This window comes from Triturus cristatus, chromosome 7 (genome assembly GCF_964204655.1).
Source record: "Triturus cristatus chromosome 7, aTriCri1.1, whole genome shotgun sequence".
Lineage (NCBI taxonomy): Eukaryota > Metazoa > Chordata > Amphibia > Caudata > Salamandridae > Triturus > Triturus cristatus.
This window is the reverse complement of record NC_140590.1, coordinates 1,342,295,574-1,342,323,354: the sequence shown is the minus strand read 5'-3', so window position 1 is coordinate 1,342,323,354 and position 27,781 is coordinate 1,342,295,574. Positions and strand designations below refer to the sequence as shown.

At 46.7% G+C, this 27,781-nt stretch overlaps 1 protein-coding gene across 8 annotated transcripts in view; it reads left to right on the top strand.

Moving 5' to 3' along the window:
- The window catches only part of CBFA2T2 (CBFA2/RUNX1 partner transcriptional co-repressor 2), a 522,617-nt gene that overhangs the window by 332,784 nt on the left and 162,052 nt on the right, over positions 1 to 27,781 (top strand). For 7 of the 8 annotated variants that reach the window (XM_085618982.1, XM_085618980.1, XM_085618983.1 and 4 more), the window contains 2 exons: positions 10,614 to 10,806; positions 26,126 to 26,194. In XM_085618982.1, coding sequence (XP_085475108.1) covers positions 10,614 to 10,806; positions 26,126 to 26,194 — 262 coding nt within the window. The remainder of the gene's footprint in view (positions 1 to 10,613; positions 10,807 to 26,125; positions 26,195 to 27,781) is intronic. The other variant, XM_085618984.1, reaches the window with a different exon arrangement.

The window sequence follows — 27,781 nt, the reverse complement described above, 5'->3', positions numbered from 1 at the left end:
ACTCAAGTCTTCATTAGATTCAGCGGAGACAGCTGGCATACATTCTCTTTTACTCTGTTACGTAGGCATGCCTTGGTTGTGTTTTTCCAGTTTAAAACCTGAGATTTAGTTCAACATTATTCACATGCCTCTTAAAGGAGAGCATTTGTGTGGGCTGCTGGTTCATTACAACCTTGAAAAGTTGATGAAAACAAATGAAACAACCAGAGCTACTGAAGCATTAAAATTTAGGGGTGTAGGAAAGTGGGTTTCTGTTGTAGTAACCCCCCACTTTTGCCATAATTCTGATGCACTTGGACTGAGTGTGCACTGGGACCCTGATGATCAGGTTCTCAGTGCCTGTGTTCTATCCCTAAACTGTACCATTGTTTCCACAATTGGCACACCTCTGGCCCTTGTAAAAGGTGCTAGTGGTATCCAGGGCCTTGTGACCAGCAAGGGTCCTTTAGGGCTGCAGCATGCATTGTACCACCCTAAAGGACCCCACACCTAACACATACACAATGCCATTGCTGGCTATGTGTTGTGGTGTGGCTAAACTAATTCGACATGGCACACTTTCTTAGGTGCCATCCCTACACCTCACTGCCTGTGGCATGGATAAGTCACCCCTGTAGCAGGCCTCACAGCCCTAAGGCAGGGTGCACCATACCACAGTTTAGGGTATAGCTGCATGAGCAGTATGCCCCTGCAATGTCTGTGCCATTCACAGACATTGTAAGTACAGTTAAGCCATTACGAGTACATGAGCTGGGAGTTTGTCAGCACGAACTTCCCAGCTCCATTATGGTCTTACTGAAGGCTGAGAAGTTTGGTATCAAACTTCACAGCATAATAAACCCACACTGATGTCAGGGATGAATGTATTATATAATGCACTTGGAGGGCATCTTAGAGATGCCCCTGAAAAATGACCAACTACTAATGTATTGACTTTGGTCCCTTCCAGCCAGGCACCAACTGACCGGTTTCTAACACCACGGGGTGAGAGCCTTTGTGCTCTCAGAATTCAGAAACAAAGACTGCATTGGGTGGAGGTGCTTCACACCTCCCTCTTGCAGGGACAGCAACACTTGGTGGTGGGCCTCAAAGGCACTCACCTTGTGTTATGCTGATTTGGGCAGCTCCAACTTGTGGAGATGCATACCCCCCTACCCCAGCCCCACTTTTAGCAGCAGGACAGGCGGGAAGATTAGTAAGCAGAGTAGGAGTGCCCTGCTTAGCCTGGCACACCCCTATGGTGGCCAGGCGCTGAAGTGAACCCCGCTCTTAGAAATTATCCATCTTGAATTGGAGAATTAGACCCAATAGGAATAGGAATGTGCCACTGTAGGAAGCTAGGCTTCTGTTGCAGTAACCCTCCACTTTTTGCCATATTTCTGATGCACTTTGACTTGTTGTGCCCTGGGTCCCTGCCAATCAGGTTCACAGGGCCTGTGTTCTTTCCCAAAACGGTACCTTGTACCCCCAGTTGGCACCTCTCTGACCACATGTCAGTCCCTTGTAAAAGGTACCATGGGTACCAAGAGCACTGTGGCCAGGGAACGCGTCTTAAGGGCTGCAGCACTGCCATTCTTAGAGGCCCTGTACCTGTACATGTGCACACTGCCATTGCAGGCTGCATGTTTTGGTGCAGAACAAAGTGAAGAGTTGCCATGTCTCACATCCCTGTGTGCCCTGCCTACCAACCTCTGCCCCTGCATAGGTCAGCCACCCCTCTAGCTTGGTACACTATACCAGTGGTGAGGGTTCAGGTGCATGCGCCCTGTACCCCTACAGTGTCTAGACCAATTCTTAGACACTGTGAGTGCAGTAATGTCATAAAGAGTATGTGGTGCTGGGAGTTTATCATTACAAACTCCACAGCACCATAATGGCTTTACTGAAAACCAGGAAATTTGGTATCCAGCTTCTCCGCACATTAAACCCACACTGATGCCAGTGAGTGATTTTAATGAAAAATGATCTCCGAGGCCATCTTAGAGATGCCCCCCAGAAAAACGACCAGCCTCTGGTGGGTTCCCTGACTGGTACACACCGGCCTGCCACCATAAGACATGTTTCTGGACCCCTGGTGTGGGAGCCTTCGCTCGCAAGCCCAGAAACAAAGCCTTTCCCGGGCAGAGGTGGTCATACCTCCCCCAGGCCAAGAAGAGCCATCTGTGGCAGTGGAGCTTCAAAGGCCTAGCCGCCTTTGTAATGCGACCCACAGCTTCTTCTGCTATAAGGAGCAGGCCCCCTTCCTGCCCTCCCCTCCTTTCTGACAGGAAAACAGATGGGAAAAATTATCACAGCCTAGAAGGTGTGCCCACCTCTGCCAACCCCACCCTTCAGGAGGAGGAGGCGAGGTGGAGCCCCATCTTCAGTGACAAGTGCCAGCCATCTTGCAGATGGCAGGCACTCTCCAATCAGGACTAGGGATTGTGCCCACTCCTCCATGTGGGGTGAGCATACTAAGGGTGCAGTAACCCTAAAGTCTGTAGAACATTGGCTACTGACCTCAAGACCCCTAAAAAAAAGAAAATACAGTATTTAGGGGGTAGCCCTGAACCAAGAAGAAAGATTCCTGCAACCTAAGAAGAAGGACAAAAGAAGACGCCCAGCAGAGGAGACTGCAGAGAAAAACTGACTTGGCCCCAGGCTCGTCTGCAGTTTCCAGAGATCCTGCACCAAAAGTTGCCTTGTCCTGCAGCCAGTGTCCTCCAGAACCTCTGGTAGGATTGACTGCCTTCAGCAAAAACCGGATCTCTTGTGAACAGCAGCTCTGTTCAAAAGAAACAGCCAAGAAAGACTCCAAGCCTGCTGAGGACAAAGAAACTGACGCCTGGAACCACCACCGCACCTGTCGCCTATGGCCCGAGTTTGAGAGGCCCACCGGTCCCAGCGAGGTCCCCCAGCACTTCAGAGCCCACCGTAGGTTGACCCCTCCAGAACTCCCCCCCGATGTCGCCTGCATCCCTTGCACGGAGACCCCCCCCCCCGTGAGTGGCCCAGTAAGGTGAAATCCAACCTCAAAAGACACCCCTGCATCCTGCCGTCCTGCACCCTGAAGAAAAGAACCCGAGGTGCACCTACACCCCGAGCCCTCCAACATACCTACCCAGCTGTTGGTTACTCCCAGAAGTCTTCCTGGACCGAACCTGCAGCTAAAAACCAAAACCGAGAATCCCCAATGAAAACAGGGCACCAGACGCCAAAACCACACTCTGCACCCACCCGCCCCTGCGCCGCTATGGGTGCATCTTGTGTGCTAACTCGGACCCCCCTTTTCCTGAGCCTAACTCCAGAAGCTTTGCTCTCGCAACCTTGTGGCCTGCTCGTGAGCAGCCACCAACCAGAGGCCCCCATCCAATCTTAGATAACATTGGGCCTCAGCACTCTGCACCCGGCCGCCCTAGTGCCGCTGAGGGTTGCTTTGAGAGTGCATCCCTGACCCTGGGAGAACCCTGGTTCTTACCCCAGAACACAAACTTGTTCTTACCTTTAAACTGATAACTCTATTTTCTTCCATAGGATTGCATAGACTGCTTTTTCATAAAAACTTTTTAAGTGTGGAGTTGGTTTTGTATGAAACTTTGAAAAACTGCAAATAACTAAAAACTGCTTTACCTACCTTTTCTCTTGGAAATGTCCCAGTATGATATCTAAGCATATCACACTGTGTAGAAAAAGTAATCAATTAAGTGATCTGTAAAGTAATCTAACAGTAATTTCCACTGTATTGAAAGCATTTACAAACCTGTAACAAAGTCATTTTCATTCAGCTTTCTTGGATTGTTTAACCTGCTTTGAAAAGTACCATTTACACTTATCTATACCAGAATAAATATAACTAAATAATATTTTTATACAAATCAAATAGGTCTGAGTGCAGTCTTTAAGTGTGTGACATCATTTTCTGATTGCGTGTGTACAACAAATGCTTAACACTACCCTCTGATAAAGCCTTACTGCTCGCCCATACTACCACAAATAGAGTAAGGTGCTATTTACTTTTACCTCTGCCTACCTTTGTGGTTCCACTGGACTCTGTGTACACTATACCTCAGTAATTTAGATACAACTGAGAACCCAAACACAGGATTGTGAAATGGTGCTCAGTATATTACATCATGTGAATCTAGAAAACTTTCAAAACTATTGTTAGAGGTATGTAACACGTTTCTCATGTTCAAGGGTCTCCATCCAGCAGTGGTCGCTAGTGAGCAACGATGCCTGTCCAGATGCATTTATGGCAGCGCCAATTGATGGCTGTCCCAATCCCAGGGTTTTTTCTTGAATGCCAATCCAGATGTGCATGATGAGTCACATTGGTGTTCAGTAAGCTATGTAGCATGCTTAGTAGTTAGTGTGCAGGTACGCTTACTAGTGTGCATTCATTGTAGTCTGCACAGACGCCCATTAGTGATGTAAGTTCCGTTGTATTTACTATCCATTTAAACTCTATGGAATCCAAACTTTAAAAGTGGAAGGATTTACCCTGTTCTTCTTGCCCTTTGGGATCTATTGGGGCAGGACAACTGCTATCATGAAAACATGTTTCTGTGGGTTGCAGCAGACAATGCTGAATTTGCAAAACATGCTTGTTTCGATATTTTAATATTAATCCAGCCAAGTGATTGCCCACTCACAAAAACACTGTAGAATTTGTGAATTTCAATGAACTCCCCTTAACGTTTTATTTTTAATTTTTATTTTATTTAAAAAAAACTAAAAAATCCCCCTCCAAACGCCGGAGGTCTCCCTTGAGGGAGCGCAGTACCCCTGCCTGCTTAGCTATGCACTTGCCCCTAATTACCGCCTTGAAGGCTTCCCATAATACTGAGGGCAAATCCACAGTCCCACTGTTTAATTCAAAGTATTTTATGATATTAGCACGGATTGATTCTCTAAAAACCTGGTCCAGGAACACACACCGGGGGGAGTCTCCAGCTAAAGGGCCTATGCGCTGCATCCGGCACTATGAGTTTCATAGCACTGGCGCATGGTCAGAGAGAGACCGGGCCAAGTGGGTGGCAGTGAGCGTCCATGCATCTACATCACGCAACGTGAGGCAATGGTATATCCTGGACCAAGTTGGGCCCCCTTTGAAAACACAAGTGCCCTCCCCCTTGACGTTTAACTGCAGTTACTTAATGATGCTGAATTACATATAGTTTAAACCTGTAGTAGTTTACACACACACTGTCCTTCCAGCTGTGTAAATTCTAGGTTGCATGGGTGTCTGATGTATGCATGTTCGAGAGTTTGGGTGGCAATCCAGTGGATTGTATGGATTAGCAGCATGTTTGTTGTGGCGGTACTCAAGGAGCTGATGTCTTCGGAGATGTGCAGGTAGTCCCAGCAGGGACATCTTAAGGTTTTTGGGGGCCCCGGGCCAAACATATTTTGGGGGCCCCTGTTCAAAACAGCTTTGAATTTGATCCAATTTGAGCACCCTGTTTCCCACGCTTTTTCCGCTTCCTCAGCTGTGTTAGCGATCCAGTTTGCATCATAGGCATTAGCCTTTATATTCCCGATGTAAATAGACGTGCGCAGATGAAAGCGGTAGGATTTAGTGTTTTCTACCCTGCTACTAGGTTTTTAATACTTTTTAAATTGTATATGTGTGGCTGAATTACTGTGTGCTTTTTAACAATTTCTCCTACCTACGCGCACTTGCACTTTACTTGATTTTGCTTGACTACACCTCCTTAGCTACTCCGATTCGCTTCTCGCTTTTCCATCGGTCCTGGTCCGCCGCGGCTGATACGCCGATTGTGCGGAGGGTTGGGGCTACTATCGAGCTCCTCACTTAAGCCCACACAGTTTCCGCTTCCTCTACTGTGTTAGCAATCCAGTTTGCATAATAGGCATTAGCCTATATATTCCTAATGCAAACAGACGTGCGCAGCTGGCAGCGGTAGGATTTAGTGTTTCCTGCCCTGCTACTAGGTTTTAATACTTTTTTTAAATTGTATGTGTGGCTGAATTACTTTGTGCTTTTTAACAATTTCTCCTAGCTACGCGCACTTGCACTTGGCTTGATTCTGCTTGCCTACACATCCTTAGCTGCTCCGATTCGCATCTCGCTTTTCCTCCAGTACTGGTCTGCTGCGGCTGATACACCGATTGTGCGGAGGGCTAGGTCTACTATCGGGCTCCTCACTTCCGCCCACGCAGTTTCCGCTTCGTTAGCGATCCAGTTTGCATCATAGGCATTAGCCTATATATTCTCAATGCAAACGGACGGGCGCAGCGGGCGCATCGCTGGCATGCCAAAGGCAAGCCCGTCTGCCCCCGTCAGCGTCCCGGAGGCGTCCGGCGCCGGCGATGCTGCACAGTTCCCCTCTGGTGAGTTTCTTCCACTATATTACAATAGCGAAAAACTGCTTAGCCTTAGGCGGCTACCATTATGTCATTGTACAGTGGCTGATCCGAGCTTGGAGGTAGACTTTCGATGCAATAAGTGCAACTTGTCTCTCCTACAGCCCAGGTAACTCGCACCCAAGATCCTCCCACGCAACAATAAGTGTAAAAACAATAAGAAAACTTAGGACTTAAAGGCCACCCTTTTAAATTGTCGCTCTATGCAAAAGCATGAACCGCACATTTATGACCTACTTTTAGACGAACTGCCTGATCTTTTATTTCTCACTGAGACCTGTCTGTCTGAAGCCTCCAACCCTACTATCACCTCGGCCATCCCTACGGGTTATAAAATCCTTAGGAGGGACCGACCGAGTGGGAAGGGGGGTGGTATTGCCATAATTTACAATAAAAAACTAAACTGCTTTCCCATCCCAGTGGAAATTATCGAGGGCGCAGAGTTGTTAGGCTTCCGCTGTACCTTAAGCCCCCCATCATAGCATAGGTGTTTTTCTGATTTTCAGACCTCGCGGTGCAATTGGAAATGTTATTACTATGCTTAATACAGCCACCTGCTCCCTGGACTTAAAATACAACAACTGCCTTACTCTAGGAGATTTTAATATACATATGGACTATGGAAAAGAACATCAAACAATTTCCTTGTTGTAGACGCTGTAGGCCTGCAACATGTTTCCATCTATTTCATCTGCCACCCATGAGAGGGACCAAATCTTTTGACATATCAGTAAGCCTACCTCTTCCCATTACCTGGTCTGACCACCTCCTATTAAAATTCGTCATTCCCAACTCTGCCACAGCCCCTTGGACTAACGCAGGACAGAGGGTACCTAATTACAGGACGTTCCATAAAATATCCATCCCGATGTTAGCAGACGTCCTCGGTCGTTCCTCACCGGAGCTGTCTGGCTGCCCTGACTCAGATGCCCTCTCAGTAGATTCATGGCTCCGAACCAACATTGGTGCAGAGGTACCGGTTGTTTCCCGCTCCTCAAAGAGGTTGGCCCCATCAGCTCCATGGTTTAACGATTCCCTCAGATCTAGCATAAGAAGTTGCAGAAAAATGGAATGGAAATGGTGTAAATCCTATCTACCTGAGGACAGGAAGGTGTATAAAGACACCTTAAAAGCTCATTACATTCTCGTGAAGGCAGCCAAGAAAAACGTCTTTCAATCAAAAATAGAAAATGCCCAAAATGAGAGTAAGGAAATCTTTAGCATAGTTAAATCCGGCACAAAGTAAGGGCCATGCACGGAAGAATTGTCTAAGCAAATAGCTTAATTCTTCCACAAAAAGATCTCCGAGATTCAACAAGCCTTCACTAACATCTCAGAGGAAGAACTGACCTTCTACCTTAGTTCTAATAGCAAATGTCACCTCTTGGATCTGCCATCTTTACTAGCTTTCCCTGAGTTTCAGCTTGAAGAGTCACTGACCCTTCTCCAAAGCATTACGTCTGGCTCTCCTACAGACCCATGTCCAGTGAATATCCTGAACCTATTAGCTCTCACCATAGACCCCAGGGTAAACCAGCTCTTAAATGCTTCCCTCTCCTCAGGCAACATGCCGAAATCATGGAAGAATGCTAAGATTCTTCCACTGATAAAAAAGGCTAACGCCAAACCGACGGACCCTGCCAACTACAGGCCAATGTCCCTTCTTCCAGCCCTCTCCAAAATATTAGAGAAGCATGTAAACAAGGCCCTCCAAAAGCACATTGAAGATGGGAAGCTCCTTCATGAGTCCCAATCTGGTTTTAGGGCTAACTACAGTCCAGAGTCCGCTCTGCTGGAAGTGACTGAATTTCTCAAGGGTAAGCTGGACCAGAGAGGCAAGGCTGTTCTGATACTGCTCGATCTGTCGGCGGCCTTTGATATGCTCCCACATGAGACTCCTGGAGAGACTTGCTAACATTGGCCTGGGCGGGGATCGCCTTAACATGGATGTCATCCTTCTTGGCAAATAGATCTCAGGACATCTGCCCCCCACCATTTCTCATCCCCGGTTCCGGCCATGAATGTAGATTTCGCTCAGGGCTCCATTCTCAGTCCTACCCTCTTTAATATAGATCTATCCCCCCTTGCATTTCTGGTAGAGGACGAGGGAGCCAAAATTGTTTCCTATGCTGATGACACTCTGCTGATTTTTACACGGGAAAAAGGAACCGACTTTGAAGGGGCAAAGATTAGGTCTTGCCTCACAAAGGTTTTTAACTGGCTTAAGATCAATCAGCTGAAGTGCAATCCTGACAAAACTGAAGTTGTTTGCTTTGGCCTCACTGGAGCTCTTGGTGGCCAAAAGATCTGCCGCCCCAGCCAGCAGAAAAGGAGAAAGTAAAGAACATAGGAATTGTCATAGACAAGACCCTCTCCATGCGCCTTCAAATCCAAAATCTAACTGGCGCTTGCTTTGGCATACTCCGGATGCAAATATAAATGCTGCCACTGTTACCACTTGAGAGCAGAAAGATTGTGGTGTAGGTTCTAGTGACATCAAAGCTTGACTATGTCAACAGTTTGTACCTTGGTCTTCCCAAATCCCTTATCCAGTGCCTACAAGTGGTACAAATCACAGCGGCCAGAGCCATCCTGAGAACTAAACCCAGATCTAGTATGACCCCTATTCTTAAGTCTCTACACTGGCTCCGCAGAAAAGAACGGATCGACTTCAAAGCGATGACCATCTTCTTTAAAGCTTTCCATGGCTTAGGAGCCAGCTACCTAAATAAGCTTGTTAATTGCTACACAACATCTAGACCCCTAAGATCTTCCAATGCCAACCTGGCCATCGTGCCTAAAATATGCCGTGCCCGCACTGGAGGCATATCCCTCAGATTTCTAGGCGCAAAATTGTGGAATAGACTCCCTGAGTCTCAGAGACTAACCACAGACCTACTCTCTTTTAGGAAGAACTTAAAAACCTGGCTTTTTAGTAACTGATGGGTCTTTTACGCACGTTTTCCTCCCGCTGTCATGCGCCAGGACACTCGAGTAGCTGCACGCTTTATTAAATACACTATTTCATTTCATTAGGTCCCTGACAGTGCAAAGGGACACTCGTCCAATTTTTAGCGGCCATATTTATGAGGCCTTACTTCACTTTTATGCCGCCGGTGCGTCACTTTTTGTGACGCACCAGCAGCATAAAAAATGTGCCATGTTGCGCCGTATTTACAAAGTGACGCTTCTAGGCAGATGCGTCACTTTGTAAACCCCTGCACCACATTATACCTGCGCCAGGTGTAATGTATGCAGGGTGGGTGTTCCCCCGCAAGAAGCCTTGTAGAAGTTGCAGTTTGAAATCTATGAGAACTCAGTGTGCCACTTCTAGGACGCCATTGCGTCAATATCTTACACCTGCCTCACTGCAGGCTTAAGACTGATGCAGGCCCTTTCACATGGGGCTTGCCCCATGTGTCACATGGGGCTTACTCCAAGTGAAATGACACACTGCTGGAGTTGCATCTATTTTCAGACACACCCCAGCAATGCATCACTTTTGCGCCTACAGATACGTCAGAAATACTGACATATTTGTAACTCCATGCGACATGTTGCGTCATACAGTAAATATGACGCATCCATCATGTCGCAAGGAGGGCGCACTAAGAAGTGACTCATCTCTGTTTTCACACAGCGATGCATCACTTCTCATAAATAAGGCCCTAAATGTGTTTACATCTAATATTCAGGGATAGTTATGTGTCTTTTCAATATTGTAACACAGCAGCAGCTCACCAATATTACTGCAAATAATCTCTGTGAAACCCTCCCATTTCTTATATGTCAGGGCTTGTTTGATCTAAAATAAACTTTTTTTTATGTATATCGCTTGAAACATAAACACAACATTCCTCTGCAAAATGGCTGCACTAGACTCTCACACATCAGGTACATAAATAATAAATTAAAGGAAAACAGTATTTAAAACAATCTGTTTAAGAAATATTCAAGGTCATTGGGGCAAAACTCTGGAGAACAGAGCTGACTCTGTCAAGGGGCCCCCTGAAAGGCTGGGGCCCTGGGCCAGAGCACACTTTGCCCATGCATTAAAACGTCTCTGAGTCCCAGGGTTAGGGAATAGTACGAGAGAGAAAGTAAGCTCTGTTTTTTTGGGTCTTGAGTTCTGCTTTTCCCCATAAGCCACAGAAATGCAGAGTATTTAGATGTTGAATCTGAACTTTTCTCTCAGTGAGCAGAGGCAAAACATGTTCATACGTCTCCCATGTATTGATTGCACACAGGCGCTGAACTGCATCTTGGAAATGGTGGAGAAGACGAGACGCTCTATGGCTGCCCTGCGTCGCTGCCAGGAGTCGGACCGCGAGGAGCTCACACATTGGAAGCGGCGGTGCAGCGAGAGTGCTGAGGCGAGGAAGGGTGGCGAGCTCCTCGTACGACAGCATAGCCCGGCGAGCTCGGATTCACTCAGCAGCGGTAAGTGAAAGGCAGCCCTCGAAGCGTCTGTCTAGGTTACAGCTACCATGCTACACATCATTGTCCATTAGCGACTCGATCAGATCAGGACATCAGTTGTGTGTCGCAGGTTAAGTCTCTAGCTGATCTCTGCTGATAACATGTTGGTGCAGGATTCCTGTATAGTGTCCCACAACTATTGCCGGAACTTCACTGCCTCTGCAACGGATTCCACCCTCAGCCACCAAACTGCACCATAACCCCTCTCCAGAGAACAGCTTGTGGCTTCAGCTCAAAGCTGGGATGGACCGTACCAACTGTCCTCATAGTCCTAAGGTCAGTGTGGTGCTTCCTTGAGCTCCACCCCGACACCATGTAAAGACCTCTGCTGCATCTCAATCAATCAATCTTTATTTGGCCAACAAAGGCCATAAAACCACATAAAAAAGGTAAATACTAAAACCACCATCAGTGCCTGAGGGTTAAATAGAACAAACCAGCATTCCCTATACAAGTTCCATATTACTGTCTAAAACCTTCGGTAAAAGCGATCGAACAGGGCATAAATTATAATGCACCAAGAATGCAAATTCTGAGTTGTGCAAGAAGCATGTAAAGTTCAAGTAGTTATGTGCAGAGCCATTAAATACAAATCTCTATGAACAACCCATGATTAATACATATATAGTTCCTGTCAGCATAGAAACAGAAGGGGGCACATTGATCCTTAAACAGCTTCTTCCTGTGTCCAAGTGCTCCAGTAAAGGAGTTGGCAACTCCAAAACAGATCAAGGGCGAAGACAACATTTGTAGGTATATGAGGGCGGGCCTCACTTGTGCAAAATTGCAATTCTTTAGCAGTCAGAGTGAGGGGCGTAACACAGGCCCCCCCAGCGCCGTGGGGGGGGGGGGGGGGTGGGCATAAATTCCAGGGTGGCCCCTCAGCACCGCACTAAGGCGGGAGAGCTCCAGATTTGAGTCTGGAGGGAGCCTCACGGCGTACCCTGCAGGGGGGCCCCCCTCAAGTTTTGTTACGCCACTGGGCCCGGAGAATATATTGTTTTCACGGATAACGGTAAAAATCACAGATGAAAATAAAATGTAGAGCATCTTGTTCTGAACAATATTCACAGGGGGCAGGGCTGTAGGACACCTGGCTTTGCAAAACCTCTGGGGACCGCTAGGCACCAATGAATAAAGTTACATCTAAATCCAGTTAAGAGGAAACAATGGTGGGGATTATTAATAGAACACCAATAGGGTTGGCCCGAGGACCCTGCACTCAATATTATCTATTATCTTATTGTAGGCTTCGTAAATTCCTTATCTTCCCTTGCTCCCACCCTCCTAGCCAAGAACATACGTTTAACATCACTCATCTCTCTAGGGCAAAGCTGCCTATGGTACGTGAACAGCTCAGGGCGCCCTAAACTCTTTAGCTGTTCCAGAACGTAGCCCAGCCAAGGAAAGTTCAAGCCCCATGCAGTCCTCCAAAACACACAGATTTAGGGTAGGAAAGGGGCTTGACCAGATTTTAAGCCACCGCATTAAAAGGGCCACTGCTATGAAGTCAGAATTGTAAGCCTGTCCCAGCTCCTCATGTATCATAAGAGAGGGGGGGTTACAAGTGGGGACAGCGAGTAGTCTGCAGAGAAATGTATTCTCAGCCGCCTGCAGTTCAATGACCTCTTTATAGCCCCACACAACGCAACCACAGGTGGCCATAGGTCTGCTGCATCCCAATTCATGGAGCAACTATCTTTGTCACTGTGCATGCATGTATGGCACAGACGTGGTAAGAAATGAAATGGTCAGTAAGAAAGAGCTCTATGTGCCAACAAGAGTTTGTGAAAGGGGTGGAGAGTCATAGAGCCCACTTACGGGCATCAGACTGGCGTCAGTCTTCACACACGGCTCGTGTTTGAGGATAGGGACTGGCCTTATTTACCACAGCGGGGCCTAGATGTGGGATTGTTGAATGGCTTCAGACTGCACACCCAGTAAATAGTGTGGGACAGGTGCGGTGCTGGGACTGGCCCCCGTCTGCACATGCAGCTAATGTTGGTGGGCAGTACATGCCTTTATAACGAGAAGTACTTTTTCATGTGAGCTGGGTGCAAGGCGTCAGACTGCACACAAAGTAGATAATGTGGGACTGGGGCATTAATGGGACTGGTCCCAGTGTGCGCACACACCGTGTTGGAGTCCAGGGGTGGAACAAGCCTTGTGAAGATAGAGGCCCCTGGCTGTGTGAGCTCGCCGCAAAGCTTCAGAAAGTTCCCAGGGTAGACTGACTGTCCTCAGTCGGCACATCCAGCTTGTGATGGGCTGCAGACTGGGGCAGATCTTATAAGCAGACGCACCTTTTCGTGTGAGCCAGTTACAAGGATTCAGAGTACGCAGACAGTGGATGGTGTTGGACTGGTGCAGGGCTGGGACTGGCCTCAGTCTGCATGCACAGCTCGTGTTGAAGTGCAGGGCTGAGACAGGCCTGAGGAAACACAGAGGCAACAGGCTGTGTTAGGGGGTCAAGTCTGCAGAATGTGCACACACTGGATTTATGTGGTGCTGGGACTGGCCTCAGATGCATGCACATCGTGTGTTGGGGTGCAGAGCTGGGACAGGCCAAAGGAAGTATAGAGACATCTGGTTGTACGAACTAGGTGCAAGGCTTCAGAATGTGCACCCAGTGGGCTGTGTGGGGCTTGGATTGACTTCAGCCTGTATACTGTGCGTGTGCAGCTGGGACAGGCTTCATGGACTACAGAGATGTGGGGCTGTGTGATCTGGGCGCAAGGCATCAGAATGTACACACAGTGAATTTGCGTGGTGCTGGGACTGGCCTCAGGCTGCATGCACATCGTCTGTTGGGGTGCAAGGCTGGGACAGGCCTAAGGAAGTTCCGAGACACCTGATTGTACGAACTAGGTGCAGGGCTTCAGAATGTGCACACAGTGGATTGTGTGTGTGTGTGTGTTGCGACTGGGTATAACCTGCATGCACAGCTCGTGTTAGGGCGCAGGGCTGGACAGGCCTTACTAACTCCACATAAAACCCAAGGGTATTTGCGCGCTCTACAAATTGCTTAAATAAACACCTGGTTATGCCGGCTGGTTAGAGAGCAGACTACATGCGCAGTGAATGGTGTGGGGCGGGGTCTTGCTGTGCCGTGCCACATTCTTTTAGGGGCTAGTCCAGGCCAGGCCTAAGTCAAACACCGGATGCTAGGAGCTTGGTCGTATGGCCCATAGAAACAGTTATGTCAGTGCCACGAAGAGTACTCTGTGCACAATTTGACTTCCTAAATAGGAATTACCACCAGCTCAGGCATCATTTAAGGTGGTACAGGCATGATCACTTATTTTCTGACAGACACACATGCTGGATTTCAAACATGTAAACAAATCCAACTCCAGAATTGTCAGGAATCTGCTTTCTTTGGGTCATGCACATGTCTTCATTAGAATTTCATCTTCATTATTATAAGTATTAATTCTTTTGTTCTATTATTATTGATAATTATGCCAGATGAACTAAAATGCATTCTGTAAATAGCTGTTTTGCAGCGTCAAATGTTTCTGGATTCATAAATTGTGCATTATTCCGCCATCGAGTGGCACCAAGACGCCATCGGGCAGGAGTTTGCGCTTTAGAAATTGTATTGGTGGGGCTCGTAATTCTTCTTTCCGCTTTTTTTTTCCTTTGTTTTCTTTTTTTTTCTGTTAGACAGTGTCAGTCGACCATTTTATGTTCTAGGTACTTCCCCAGTGACGTGGGCCGCCTGCCCCGGAAGCCCGTTTGTTTGGTCACCATCTCTAGATTCTAAACCAAAACCAATGGTGAGCGAGAGAAGGTTAAAACATAGGGAACCGCACTGGTCGAAGCTGAAAGATAGTGTTGGCGGTTGACCTTCAAATCTGGTCTTGTTGTAGAAAACCGATCAAGAGCCTCGAGGGAAGGAAGCCTCAGCGCTGAACAGAAAGGCTACAACGTCAACCAAAAGACACTTGACATCGAGAGGAAGAGACAGAGGCTCGTGGCCGAAATGGAGGCCTACTAAGAGGGAAAAGGGATATCGACGAATCCTTGAAGGAATTCAGAAATTCTCTGAAACCACAGACAGAGAGAGAAACTAATGTGATAGAGCTGTAACCCCCAACAGCTCCAGAACCACAGGAAGAAGAGGAGGACATCTTCTTGGAAGAGGAGCAAGACCAATTTGACCAAGGTTTCCTCCAAGGAGGGGTGGCAGAATTTGGAGACAGACTTCCCTTTGGAGGGAGTGGACACCTATCCAACCAGAGCATCCCCATCAGTTGATATTGCCACGTACAATACGCTAATAAAGATGCCAGCACCTATGGGGTTCAGCTGGAGGAGCAGATGGTCCTACTAGTTGTTAGTGGTGCTACTACCCATGGGAAGGATGAACCAGTTTCTGCTCATGCTCCCAAGTGTCTTAGACCAGGGTTGAGAGGTCTTCAAAGAGCCAGCCACGGCGAAGGCCGTTACACCCCTAGTGGAGAAAAAATATAAACACATGGTGAAAGATCCACGATACAGTAGGGGTAAGATGGGGGTAGACACCATCATCATGGCAATGGCATGAAAGAGGGTGAATGCACCCACGACCACAGACCCCCTACCCGACTGAGAGCAGCGTCTGATTGGTAACGTGGGCACTCGAGCAATGCCCGAGGGGCCGGTGCCCAGTTCCAGCTGTGGGCTGCTTTTTTGAGCAGCCTGGAGGGCCGATTTGGGTGGTTTCTGCGTTGTTCAATGCTGCCAGCGGCCCAGTGGGTGCCTGAGTGGCCTTTCTGGAGACAGATGGGCATCCATTACCGCCCTTTTATCAACAGCAGAGGTGTCATTCCCTTTCTCTCGCCGGGCTGGCCCATTAATGTGTGCCTACTGAGCAGGAGCAGGGGGCCTGAGCAGAAGTGGCCTCACTTGTTTTTAGGTGTGTTTCACCAGTGTGAATAAATCCATGCTTTTTTTTTTTTTTTAACGCTCCCCCACCTTTTTTATAAAATTTCGCCGAAGCAGTGTTTTGCGGAAAGGAAATATGCAAATGTGGGCCACTTTTTTTTAGCGTGCCCGGGCCAATTTTTAATCCCAATCCAACCCTGACTGAGAGAGCAAGAGAATAGAAATGGTGGGTCGGAAGGCAGAGTGATCAGCAGCAACACAGTGGCACATTGCCATCTCGAAGGCCCTAAACTGTTTTCAACAGCAGCAGTGGGAAGAAATGGAGGTGCTCATTTAGCACACCCCACAGCATTACCAAGCAAGAGGGATGACCGTAGCGGAGGAAGACAACAACATTGCTAACACCTGTTTTAAATCAGCCTTGGATGCTGCCGACATGGCCAGCAGGCAGCTATGGGGGCCTCAACACTAAGGACACTTGCATGGCTCAGGTTCTCCGGCTTTAAGCAGGAAGTATAAACAGATGTACTAATCATAACCTTCACAGGAGGCGACCTCTTTAAAATGGCAATGGATGAGTTACTACTAAAAATGAAAAAACAGTGGCATAATGAAGGTGATGGGGGCACTCCAGTTCAAAGGGACCTTCAGAGGAGGACAGGCAAAATGGAGGAAAACAGAAAGAAAGGTGGGATCACGACCAACTACATGGCGCTCGCTGATTTGGGTACTGTACTGTTTATTGTATGTAGCTCTGACTTTTATTCTACTGTAATAATAATAATCCACATTTATAAAGCGCGAACAATCACCCGTTAGGGTCTCTAGGCGCTGGGGGCCGTCGGGAAGATTAAGCAAGCCATTGCCCAGAGTCACATGGTGCTGGGCTAATCTGTCGCCGGTGCCGGGGATCGAACAGTGATCCCCAGATTCCGGAGTCAGTCGCCCTGGCCGCGGCGCCACACCTTTAGTCAATTCCCTAACCCCATCCTTGTATTTTGCCTATGCCTATGCCTATACTGTACGCAATGTGTTTATCCCTGTAAAGTGCTCTGATACCCTAACGGGTCATGTTCACGCTATATAAACCTCAAATAAATAAATAAACTACCCACCACTTTTTAGCGCAGACACCCTTCTACCCAACCCATCCCCCAACTCCTCACACCACAGAGGCAGTACACCAGATCACAGACAGACCTTTCGAGGCAGGGGCACCCCACTAAGAGGAACAACACACAAATTGAAGTGACTCCATGTCTCTGGCTCACCTTCACAGAATATCAGTAGGTGGCAAAATCAGAGAATTACTCCGAGAATGGCAAAAATCACCTCAGAAAAGTTTTAAACATAATACAGCATGGATACTGCAAAGAACTGTTAAGAACACCTCCGAACATAAGACCAAGGTCTAGAACTTAGCAGCAAGGAAGAGGGAGTGTGACTACTGCAGCAAATAAAGGACCTCCTAAAAAAACACAATAGAAAAGGTACCAAGGCTACAAAGGGGATAATGAGTGTACTCCGCATTTTTCCTGGTACCGAAGGTGGACAACACCTTAAGACATATCTTAGATTTGCACACCTTAAATAAGTTCATAAAGACACAAAAATTCAAGATGGTAACATTGCAGGAAGTTATACTGTGCCTGAAGCAAGGGAACTACAGAGCAACAAAAGGCCTAAAAGATGCATACCTCCATGAGCAACAAACACAAAAAGGTCCTGAGGTTTGTGGTTGCAGGGCGATTTACCAGTTCAAGGTGCTTCCATTCTGCATAAAATCCACACGAAGGGTGTTCACAAAGTGCCTAGCGATTGTGCCGGCACACGTAGGAATTGAAGAATCCATGTGTACCTTTACCTGGAGGACTAGCTGGTAAAAGCGGATTAGTTCGGCCAGTGCCAGAGGAATGTAAGGACAGTTATACAAGCACAGCGCAACCTGGGCTTCACTATAAACCCCCCAAAAAAGTAATCTCCAATGCCACAAAAGGAAAAGTCCTTCATGGGTGATACATTGAGCACCGCCAAGGTATTCCCAACCGACAGGAGAGCACTGGCACTAATGCAGCAAGCTCACCTCTACCAGAAGGGACTGTCTATGATCGTGAGGACAGTGGGGAAAATAATGGCAATGATGGCATTTTGCATTCCACTAGTACCATATGCCTGACTATACATGAACCCTCCTCCCCAACCCCACCCCGGAGTGGCTACAACCACCATGGTCTCAGGCAACTGGAAGTTGAGAGGGTCTAGTGTTTGTAACTGCAGAGGTATAGAAGGAGCTGGAGTGGTGGAACATAAGGAACACTACAGTGGGCAGCCCCTTCAAACAAGAGTGGCCGGTGCAGGAAAGGGCAGGGCAGGGCATTGGGGAAAAGTCAACGATAAGGGTAAATAACATTACAAAGAAAGAAAACCACTTTGTTGTGATGTACCAAATGAGTCCGAGGAGTATCTTAGTCGTTTTTCTATTAGATCTTAGTCCTAGGTTAGCATCCATGTGAAGCAGAGCCCATAATGACATTACCTGTGTAAGGCTTTTTAGAGTAAATTGTGTAAATGGGACATCCAAAGAGCCACCCCTCATGTAAGGGTCATGTGATGTAATGCGAGAAATAGGACTACGACCCGTTACCGTCCCTCATGTAAGGGAGGTAAACGTGCAATGCAAATACAGGCCGGATCGACCTATGACGATCCTCCAGGAAAGGTAACTACACACCTAGAGATGGGTGACCACCACCCACAAGAACATTAAGCCCGTCCTCATGTAAGGGGTTTGTAACCAGTAAGCTGAGAATGGGTGAAAAACACCCACTCAGACCCTAGGACACCCTAGTATAAGGGTACCTAGACTAATCACAGAAATAGGCACAACACACCCATAGCACAACCACAAGTAAGAGAAAAGTAACATTCCAATTAGAAAATGTAGAGTAAGGTGTAAAGTGAAGTGAAACGCACAGCAAGTATGTCAACTACGCAAAAGTAATGGATGACTAGTAAAACCACACAAATAAGTCGCCACAGTCTGTAGAATATGGAGTTCTCTGCTTGCTGTACCTCCATAAGGTTTGACCTAAAACAAATGTAGTAGATTGACATTGCAAAGACAAATATGCCAGTCATGAACATAGCTCCGAAATCAACAATATAACAGGCAAAGATAAAGAACAATTACTTTAAACGATGAATTGGTGGCCAGAAAACACTTCACCAGTGAGCGACCTCTCACCCAAGTCATACTAGTCTGGGCACACTCTAGTCTGGTGAAGTAGAGTGATCTGACCAAGTCTAGTGACCCCAAAAGGACTGTACCAAAAACCTCATTACATGGCATGATCAACTTGAGTGTTACTAAAGAGGCCGTTTAAAGTCACTCTGGATTTGCTGTCAGAAGACATCACCAAATTGGACAACCACTCAAGTGCAAGCAAAGTGCTTGCGTCCATTTGCACAACTAACACAGCACGTCAAAAACATTGTGACATTAAACTGCAGCTTGATAACATGTTCAGTGGCAGGCTGAAACAAACACTATAGAACCATGTACATTTCCGTGAGCCTCAGAAATCACACTCTATAACCACACGAGTAGTGTGGAGCCGGTGTGTAGTAATGATCAATTAGCACAAAGGGAAATTGACTCATCAACCTGTATTGTGAATGCTCCGCTAAAGAGTGCAAACCAAGAAGCCGCTCCAGTGGGTACTTGTGAAACAGACCTGAAAGGATTAGATGGACCACCAACCTCTTTAATCAAGACCATTGGTTAGTTCCACCGGTTGTTATAAGCGATAATCTCCGGGCTGAGAATTGCGGGTATTATACATTTCAGGACTTGATTGCATCTTACAAAAAAAAGATGGGTGGCTCTGAGTTGGACCGTGCTGCAAAGCGTCTTGCAGCAACTCGGAAGCCGTACAGAAAGGACGACGTCACAGAAGATCTCGCAGTTGGTCCACGCGTCTCCATGCATAAGGTAAAGTGCACACTGAATGCACACAATATTTAAAATGGCAATAACAGTTGTGCCCATCGGTCATTGTACTAATGGTGCATCAAGACTAAATTGAACCCAAAAAAGCTAGCTGACTTACATATAATTTTTTTTTTTAAATCCAGAGTGACCCCTTCACGGATCCTTACGCTGAGCCGGAATATTGCTGCGACAGAGATACAGCAGTTGACCTCTCACCTGAAAGCAAAGAAAAATGCATTCATATGCCGCTTCTGTGTAGCCACTCATTTCTTTATCACTCCGATGCACCGTAGTGGCAGACACTTTCACAAGCCCTATGAAAAGCACTATGACAGTGGCAAGCTGTATCTTGTAGAGCTTAAGTAGCTATAATTCTTATTGTAGTAAGCATACACCAGCATGTTGTAGCATGCTGGCGTTAGTATATTGCGATACCAAAGGGGATGATGGACGGAGCGTTTGAGCAAATCAAACACTCACCCCCAGTCAACTGATCTGGGTTTAATCCATCATCATTCTTTAGCTCACTCCACCACCCGAGTTCAGACATGGCCATATGCAAATCAGTCTGACCCTGTGCCTCATGGGAACAGTCCATCCCGAACTGCCAAGCCATGCCTTCCCTGGACCGGAAACAAACATTCTGGGACCGGTTTCTGGTTCATAACCCTCATCAACCAGGCTATCTTGAATCCAGTGGTAAAGTGAGCAAGGGACCCACGTCTGGGCATACCCTGCCAACTTAGGGTGAACAAAGCGATACCAAAGGGGATGATGGACGGAGCATTTGAGCAAATCAAACACTCACCCCCAGTCAACTGATCTGGGTTTAATCCATCATCATTCTTTAGCTCACTCCACCACCCCAGTTCAGACATGGCCATATGCAAATCAGTCTGTGTGAGAAAGTGCCATCTTTCTTGCATGGTATGCCCCCACTTTTTGCTGAATTGCTGAATGTACTTTGACTGAGTGTGCTCTGGACTCCTGCCAATCAGGTGCCCAGGGCCTATGTTCCTTCCCTAAAACCCAAAATGGCAAACCCTGGCCACATGTCAGCCCCTGGTAAATGGTACCCTAGGTACCCAGGGCCTTGTGACCAGGGAAGGCCTCTAAGGGCTGCAGCACTTATTGTGCCAGCCTTAGAGGCCCTGTACCATAACACAAACACACTGACCTTGCAGGCTGAGTGTCTGGGTACAGGACAAAACAGAGAGTCGACATGGCACACATCCCTGTGTGTCATGCCCACAACCTACACTGCCCTGGCATACATCAGCCACCCCTCTAGCTGGGTGCCCTATGCCAGTGGTGTGGGCACAGGAGCATGAGCCCTGTGCCCCTACAGTACCCAGGTCCATTCCTGGGCACTGTAAGTGCAGTGCTGCCATTTAAGAGTATATGTACGACAGAGGGCATCTTAGAGATGCCCCCTGAACCTAACTTACAATCCACGTCTGGTCTGATGGGCTGCCTAGGCTGCCACACAGCAAACATGTGGCTTGACCCCTGGGTAGAGAGCCATCCGCTCTCCTGGGCCTGCAACAATGCACACCCTGGGTGAGGTGCTAGGTCTCCTCCCCCAGGATGGGCAGGGGAAGCTTCAAAGGCATGCTGCCTTTGTGAGCTTCTCCAGGCCACTTGCTTTACTCAGCAACTGGCCCCTACCGGTTCTAAACCCCCACTCTGGCGGGGAGACTGGCCGGAAACCCCAAAGAAGGACAAGGGGTGTGCCAGCCTCTGCCAACCCCACCCCTCAGGTGGGGGAGGCAAGGTCAAACGCATCCCCAGGCTCTCGCCATCTTGAAGATGGGGAGCCCTGCCCAATCAGGACTAGGCCTCTGCCCCCCTCCTACAGGAGAGTGGCAGGATAGGGGGTGTACCCACCCCAGGGCAGGGACCCATTGGTCCCTGCCCTTTACCTACCTGTAACGCCCCTAAATTTAGTATTTAAGGGCACCCTGAATCTTCCTTCCTTAGATTCCAGATTCCAAAACAGCAAAGAAGATCAATAACATAGAAGCCTTGCCGTGCAGATACTAAGAAGAGGAAGACACCAACTGCTTTGACCCCAGCCCTACCGGCCAGTCGACCCTCGAACCTGCTCCTGCTCCAACCCGGCATCTCTTGTGGCCAGCAACCTCACAAACCCCGGAGGACCTGGCTACCTTTTGGCTCTAAGCCCCTGGGACTCACGTGAGTAGAGGCTCTACTCAAAATCTGCTTCTAAACCCTGGCATCAGCCCGGAACCGCGAACCCTTCACACTCTGCACCCGCCAAGCCTGGCCTGTGCTGGAGTGAACAAAGACCACGAGGACGACCCCACGGCGACTGTGACCCCGATGCCGGCACCCAAGGACTTCCCTCGACGCTCCTGACGACGCCTGCATCCTCAGAACCAGGTGCCCCCCCAACCGCGATCAACAGAGGGTAAGATTTCCCGACACCAACTCCGGGGTACCAACCTATCCTCCAACTACTCAACTTACCTCTCGAAGTGGTGGTGGCACCTAAAGAATCTTCGTCCCCGAGCTTGCAGTCTTTTTCTAAACCTGAGCTTTCCCATTGAAATCAATTGAGCACCCGAAGGCTCAAAAGCACCCTGCACCCAGCCGCCCGAGTGGCCCTGGCAGTGTAACCTCTACACCTATCTACTTCCCCATTTGCCCTGAGCAAGTGACCAGGAGCCCAGCTCCCACAACCAAGTGGCCTGCTAGTCAGCAGCCACCAACCAAGACCCCCCTGCCTCCCATAGGATAACATTGGGCCTAACTCTCTCTGCACCCGGCTGCCCCTGTGCCGCTGAGGGTGTAACAACTGTACCTACCTGACCCTGGGAGACCCCCGAGTCTATGCCCAGAACCTTAACTCTGCCAGTCGAGTACTTACCTTAAAGCCGATAATTCAATTTTCTCCATAGGGTAACATTGACTAGTGTGGACTTTTCAAAACCTAAAATATTCACCAAAAGGCAGCCGAGTAATGAAAACGAAAATACTCACCTGCTATTAGGTGAGCCCACAGTGCTGGATCTTGGTGCCCAGCACTGACTCTGAAAAATATTCACAACCGTACTTACCAGTAACCCAATTTTCTTCCTTGGGAAACCATTGACTGTTTTTCTGTGAAATTTCTTCTAAGTGTCGATTTCTGCAAACTTTAACTATTCTTTAATAATCGTGCAAATTGTGAAAACGTAATTACTTACCTGTTTTGGATAAAGGTCCCAGTACTGAGTCTAGGCACCTAGTACTGGATTACAAAAGTAGCGAGAACATACTATACCTGCAACTTGAATTTTCTTCCTTAGGGAATCACTGACTGTTTTCTATGAAATATTTTCTAAGTGTCAACTTTTAAAATAGCAAAATATTGTCTAAAAATCATAACCGTAACTAAGTCGACTTTTATCACTTGTTTCTAAGTACTGACCCAGGACTGAATCTAGGATCCAGTCCTGGAATTCCAAAAGTAATCCGAAAAGTAATCTATTGCAAATAACTTGAAACTTCCATTGAACTCCATGCATTATTGTGTTTAAAATTGTGTTGCCTATTTCAACCACTTGTAACTTTCTACAAAAGCCAATTGCATATTGCAAAAGTATTTATATAAAGCATCTCAATCTGAGAAAGTATATTTTAATACCTATTGTTGGTTCTAAAATAAAACAAGCATATATTTTTTTTGTATATAAACCATTGGCCTAGAGTTCAGTTATTGAGTGTGTGAGACCATTTGCTGACTGCGTGTGTGCAACAAATGCTTTACACTGTCCTCTGATACTGCCTTACTGCTCGACCAAGCTGCCACTTTGGAGAGTAAGGTTATATCTAACTTTAACTTCTGTCAAACCCTGGGGGACTGTGGACTCTGTACACACTGTACCTATTGGGGAACAGTATATACAGAGCCACTTTCTCACACCCCACTTACCTGCTAAGTGAATTTCCTCCCATAGGATAACATTAGTATTTTTAAGTGTCAACTTTTAAAATACAATAATATTCCTAAAAAATCACAACTGTAACCAAAATGTTTTTACTTGACTGTTTACAGGAGATGTCCCAGGACTTAATCTAGGATCCAGTCTTGTGGTTAAAAAAGTAATCTATTGCATTTAACTAGAAATTCCCACTGAGCTCAATGTATAATTGTGTTTGAAATTGTGTTGCCTATTGCAACAACTGTATCGATTGCATCCAAAAGTCTATTGCCTATTGAAAGTATTTATCTATAGCATCTCATTCTGAGAAAATATATTTTGATACCTATTGTTGGTTCTAAAATAAAACAAGTATATATTTGTATACAAAACCATTGACCTAGAGTTCAGTTCTTGTGTGTGAGACCATTTGCTGACTGAGTGTGTATAATAGATGCTTTACACTGTCCTCTGATACTGCCTTACTGCTGGACCAAGCTACCACTTTAGAGAGTAAGGTTATATCTAACTTTAGCCTCTGCCAAACCTCTGGGGACTGTGGACTCTGTGCACACTGTACCTATTTGGTAACCGTTTATACAGAGCCACTTTCTTACACTATTCAACACCATTGGCCAAAGAAAGTAATTGATAGCATTAGTTGCTATCTGTTATTGTGCCAATTTGTCCTTGGCATTAAACTGAAAGTCGTCGCATATCTCCCATCCATACTCTGAAGCTCTTGAAGCCAATACTTGAGTTAGAGGTACAAATTACTTAAAATAAACATTGTTGACAACTTTAACAATGCGTGTTCTTCAGTTTGAAATTAATAGTTTGGATCTCGTAGGCTCAAGGAAATAAGAAAGAGACACAGGAGCCTATGATTAATATTACGAGCATGCAAGGTGTATATCCAAAAACCAAACTGTGCCTCATATGAATATAGAGCAACTCTGTTGCATATTATGCAAAAGCATTTTGAACTTGATTCTGGTTACTAAGAGCCTGTATAGCCTTTTCTCAGTTGGAGTGTTGGGGACTTCTCTGTTAGCTTTCAAAAATCTGTTTTGCATCCTACTCGTGAGTTTAAAAAAAAGTTTGTTAAAGTTTTTCCAGTGCTTCCACCTAAATACCATTGGAGTGGTCAGTTGTTTTCTCCTATGAGCTCTTGTGTATTCGTGGTCATGTAAATACAGGATTGAGTATTTCTAGATAGCGCTGAATGAAACTTGCACGTTCTTCAAGCTCAGTAACTTTCCCACCATATGGAAGATGACCCATTCTCAAGTCAATGATGATAATACCGCTTGACTGAAGAAGTTTGAGTGTGGCAGCTTGCATAGCGGCCTCACTCAGGACAATGACTGCCAACACCTCTCCATGTGTGAAAAGAAATGGCAAGTTAATGTGATGGATGTGTCTCCTCTAGTGGATTTTATTCCTGAATACACAATTGTTAATGATGTCCAACTAGCCAACTTCGATGCACCTAAAAGTAGGAGACTATGCAATTAGGCTGATTCCCAAAACATTTTTCCTAAGACAGTGTTAAAGTGAAATTGGGCACATGCTACTGTCCTTGCTTATGTAACCATGTGCCAGATGTAGCTCCAAAACCCACCCTCTTGCAGTGCCATCCAAACACTGTTTAAGCTCTACGCGTGCCTGAGCCTCAGAACACCGACAACTGCACCTCTAAAGCACCACAGGTGTTTTTAAACATGTGTACTCTGCTCGTTCATCCTATTCTCTCTGCCTCTTGTTTCTAAACTGGTCCTTCATGCTAACTGCAATAAATGAACAAGAGATGCACCCTTTACGTCCGCTTCTCTTCTTCAGTCCCTATACGGTGAAGCTGTTACTCTGTCTCTCTGCATTACATTGTTTCATTTGATTACTACAGTATCTCCAGCTCTTCCCTTTAACTTCAAAACACTTGTTGGTATCACACAAGTGACAGGATACTGGTGTTAGGAGTGAGCCTGAACACCTACTTCACACCACTCGCCACCTCTTCCCTGTCCCTCTGAACAGTTTTGATGTGCTCATGCAGGTGGTTGAAAAGTTCCAAGTGCTCTGGAAGACGTTGGCCTGCACTGCCCTCCTTCCTTCCCCTCTCAACAGTACCAACGCCACACTTTGAATTCTCTCTAGTGTCGAAAGTTGCAGTTTGTAGCCTGTGCTATAAAATAAAAAATACTCCCTCAGTATTCAACTCTCCCTCCATGGGATTTGCAAGTCTGTAATTAATAATGATGATGCATGGTTTCACACTACAGCATCAATATTTGGTAGCAGAACAGTATGGTGTCCGGTTTTGTGGTAGATTTTGTCACCTTCCTTCTGAGACAACAGATGGTGCAATATGTTTGAAGAGAGACAACTAGTGCCTTGTTATAGGACACCTAATGAAACTTCTAACTGAGTGAAAAAGGAATGCCTATTTGGGGTGCCTAGTGTTTAAAAAAGATCCTGTGCCTTATTTCTGCAGATTCCCAGCGGGAGTTCAGCAGTAGGCCCGGAAGTGGCTACGTCACAGAGGAGATCTGGAAGAAGGCTGGTAAGGATAAGATTACTGTCATTTTTATGTGAATCCCCTATAGGAAGCTGGTGTATTGGCTGATTCTTGTCACTGGGAACTACTATGAAGGAAACATCCAAGAGAAAGAGGACGACCCTTGATGCTAGTTTACTGTGCTCATCATAGGGGCTGGAGGTTCTTTACACTGTACACTGCTTACCTCCATCAGTGAGCCATGTTAAATGTGAGGTGATGGGTTGTTATCTAGCAATAGATAATTTACAGTTTTGCAGCATGAATCTTTTATGGTTACACATGCTGTGAATTACTCTGCCATCTTGAGGTTATGTCCGGAATTGTCTTCTTGCTATTTCCACTGGGGGCTTTTTGTGGGCATCGTCAACCACCATTTGGTGGTATGTCTGTCCCCTTGTGACATCAGACATGCTCCTGGAAGTTCCGGCACTGGTTTGCTATCTTAAGATTCTTTTTTCCACCATTGGGTCTGGAAGGACAGAGAAGTTTTCAAACAATCCCCTAAACACTCAATGAATCCCCAATGAAATCATTGAAAAACCACTGGTTGAATGCGCTGAATACCGCCAGAGGACAAGACACCAAAAGGAAGCCATGACCAGTCCCTTTTTTACTCCAAGTGGGTCTCTTCAGGATCAAAAGCATGTGGCCAGAGAATGCAGAGATGAGGCAGTGACTGGAAATGGAGAATACCCCCCTTAAATTCTGCCTGAAGTACCACAACAAGTTTGCAAAGAGACGCACAAAATCTGCAACCTCTGCCTCCCTAGAAAACACTGCGCCGGAGGATGCGAGGCCTGTGCAGAATTTCAGTCCAAGACACTAAAGGTGAGCCAGAGACAACATTGGGCCGATTATGCCATGGTCTATAATAAGAAGCTCTCACTCAAGGAGCTGTACCTGTCCAGTGACTAAGAAAACATCGAGGTCACCGGGCTGGCACAGGGAGAAAAGTTGGTTGCGGAAGAAATGATGATCGACGTCAAGAGGCTGGCAGCCATTACAAGAACATCGAAGGAAGACGATTAAAAGAAATGGCAGAAGGTAATTATTCAGTCAAAGGCACGGATTCTCAGTTCTTGAAAACCGCCTTAGTTGAAACAGTTGAAGGACTGCAGAAACAGTAGGAGCTGCACAAGCACAAGGACACCGATGGGGCAAACCTTCGGGACAATCTTCAAGAAAGGGTAAAGAAAAAGGATCCTAAGGCTAAAAACCACCTACTCCAAAAAGAATCTGCAGACACCCGATGTTGAACTATGAGAGCTTGAGGTAGAGCGAAAGAATCACCGTATCGATGGCAGCACTCCTCCAGCGGAAGAAAGACTGACTTATTAAAGGAATTTAGGATTAAAGCTAGACGGTCTGAGTCAAACAGTTGAGGACGAGGAGGCAGATATTGAGGCACCCTCAAAGCTGGAGCTTCATGAGCAGGAACAGGAGGAGTTTTTCAGCTACAAAGACACCACTGTCACTGGAGAACAGGAGACACAGGAGGATGCCTTGTGAAACTTAATTGCCGACCCTCTCCAGGAAGATGTTGACACACATCTGACGAGGACTTCGCCACCTGACTTGCTATTCTACAAT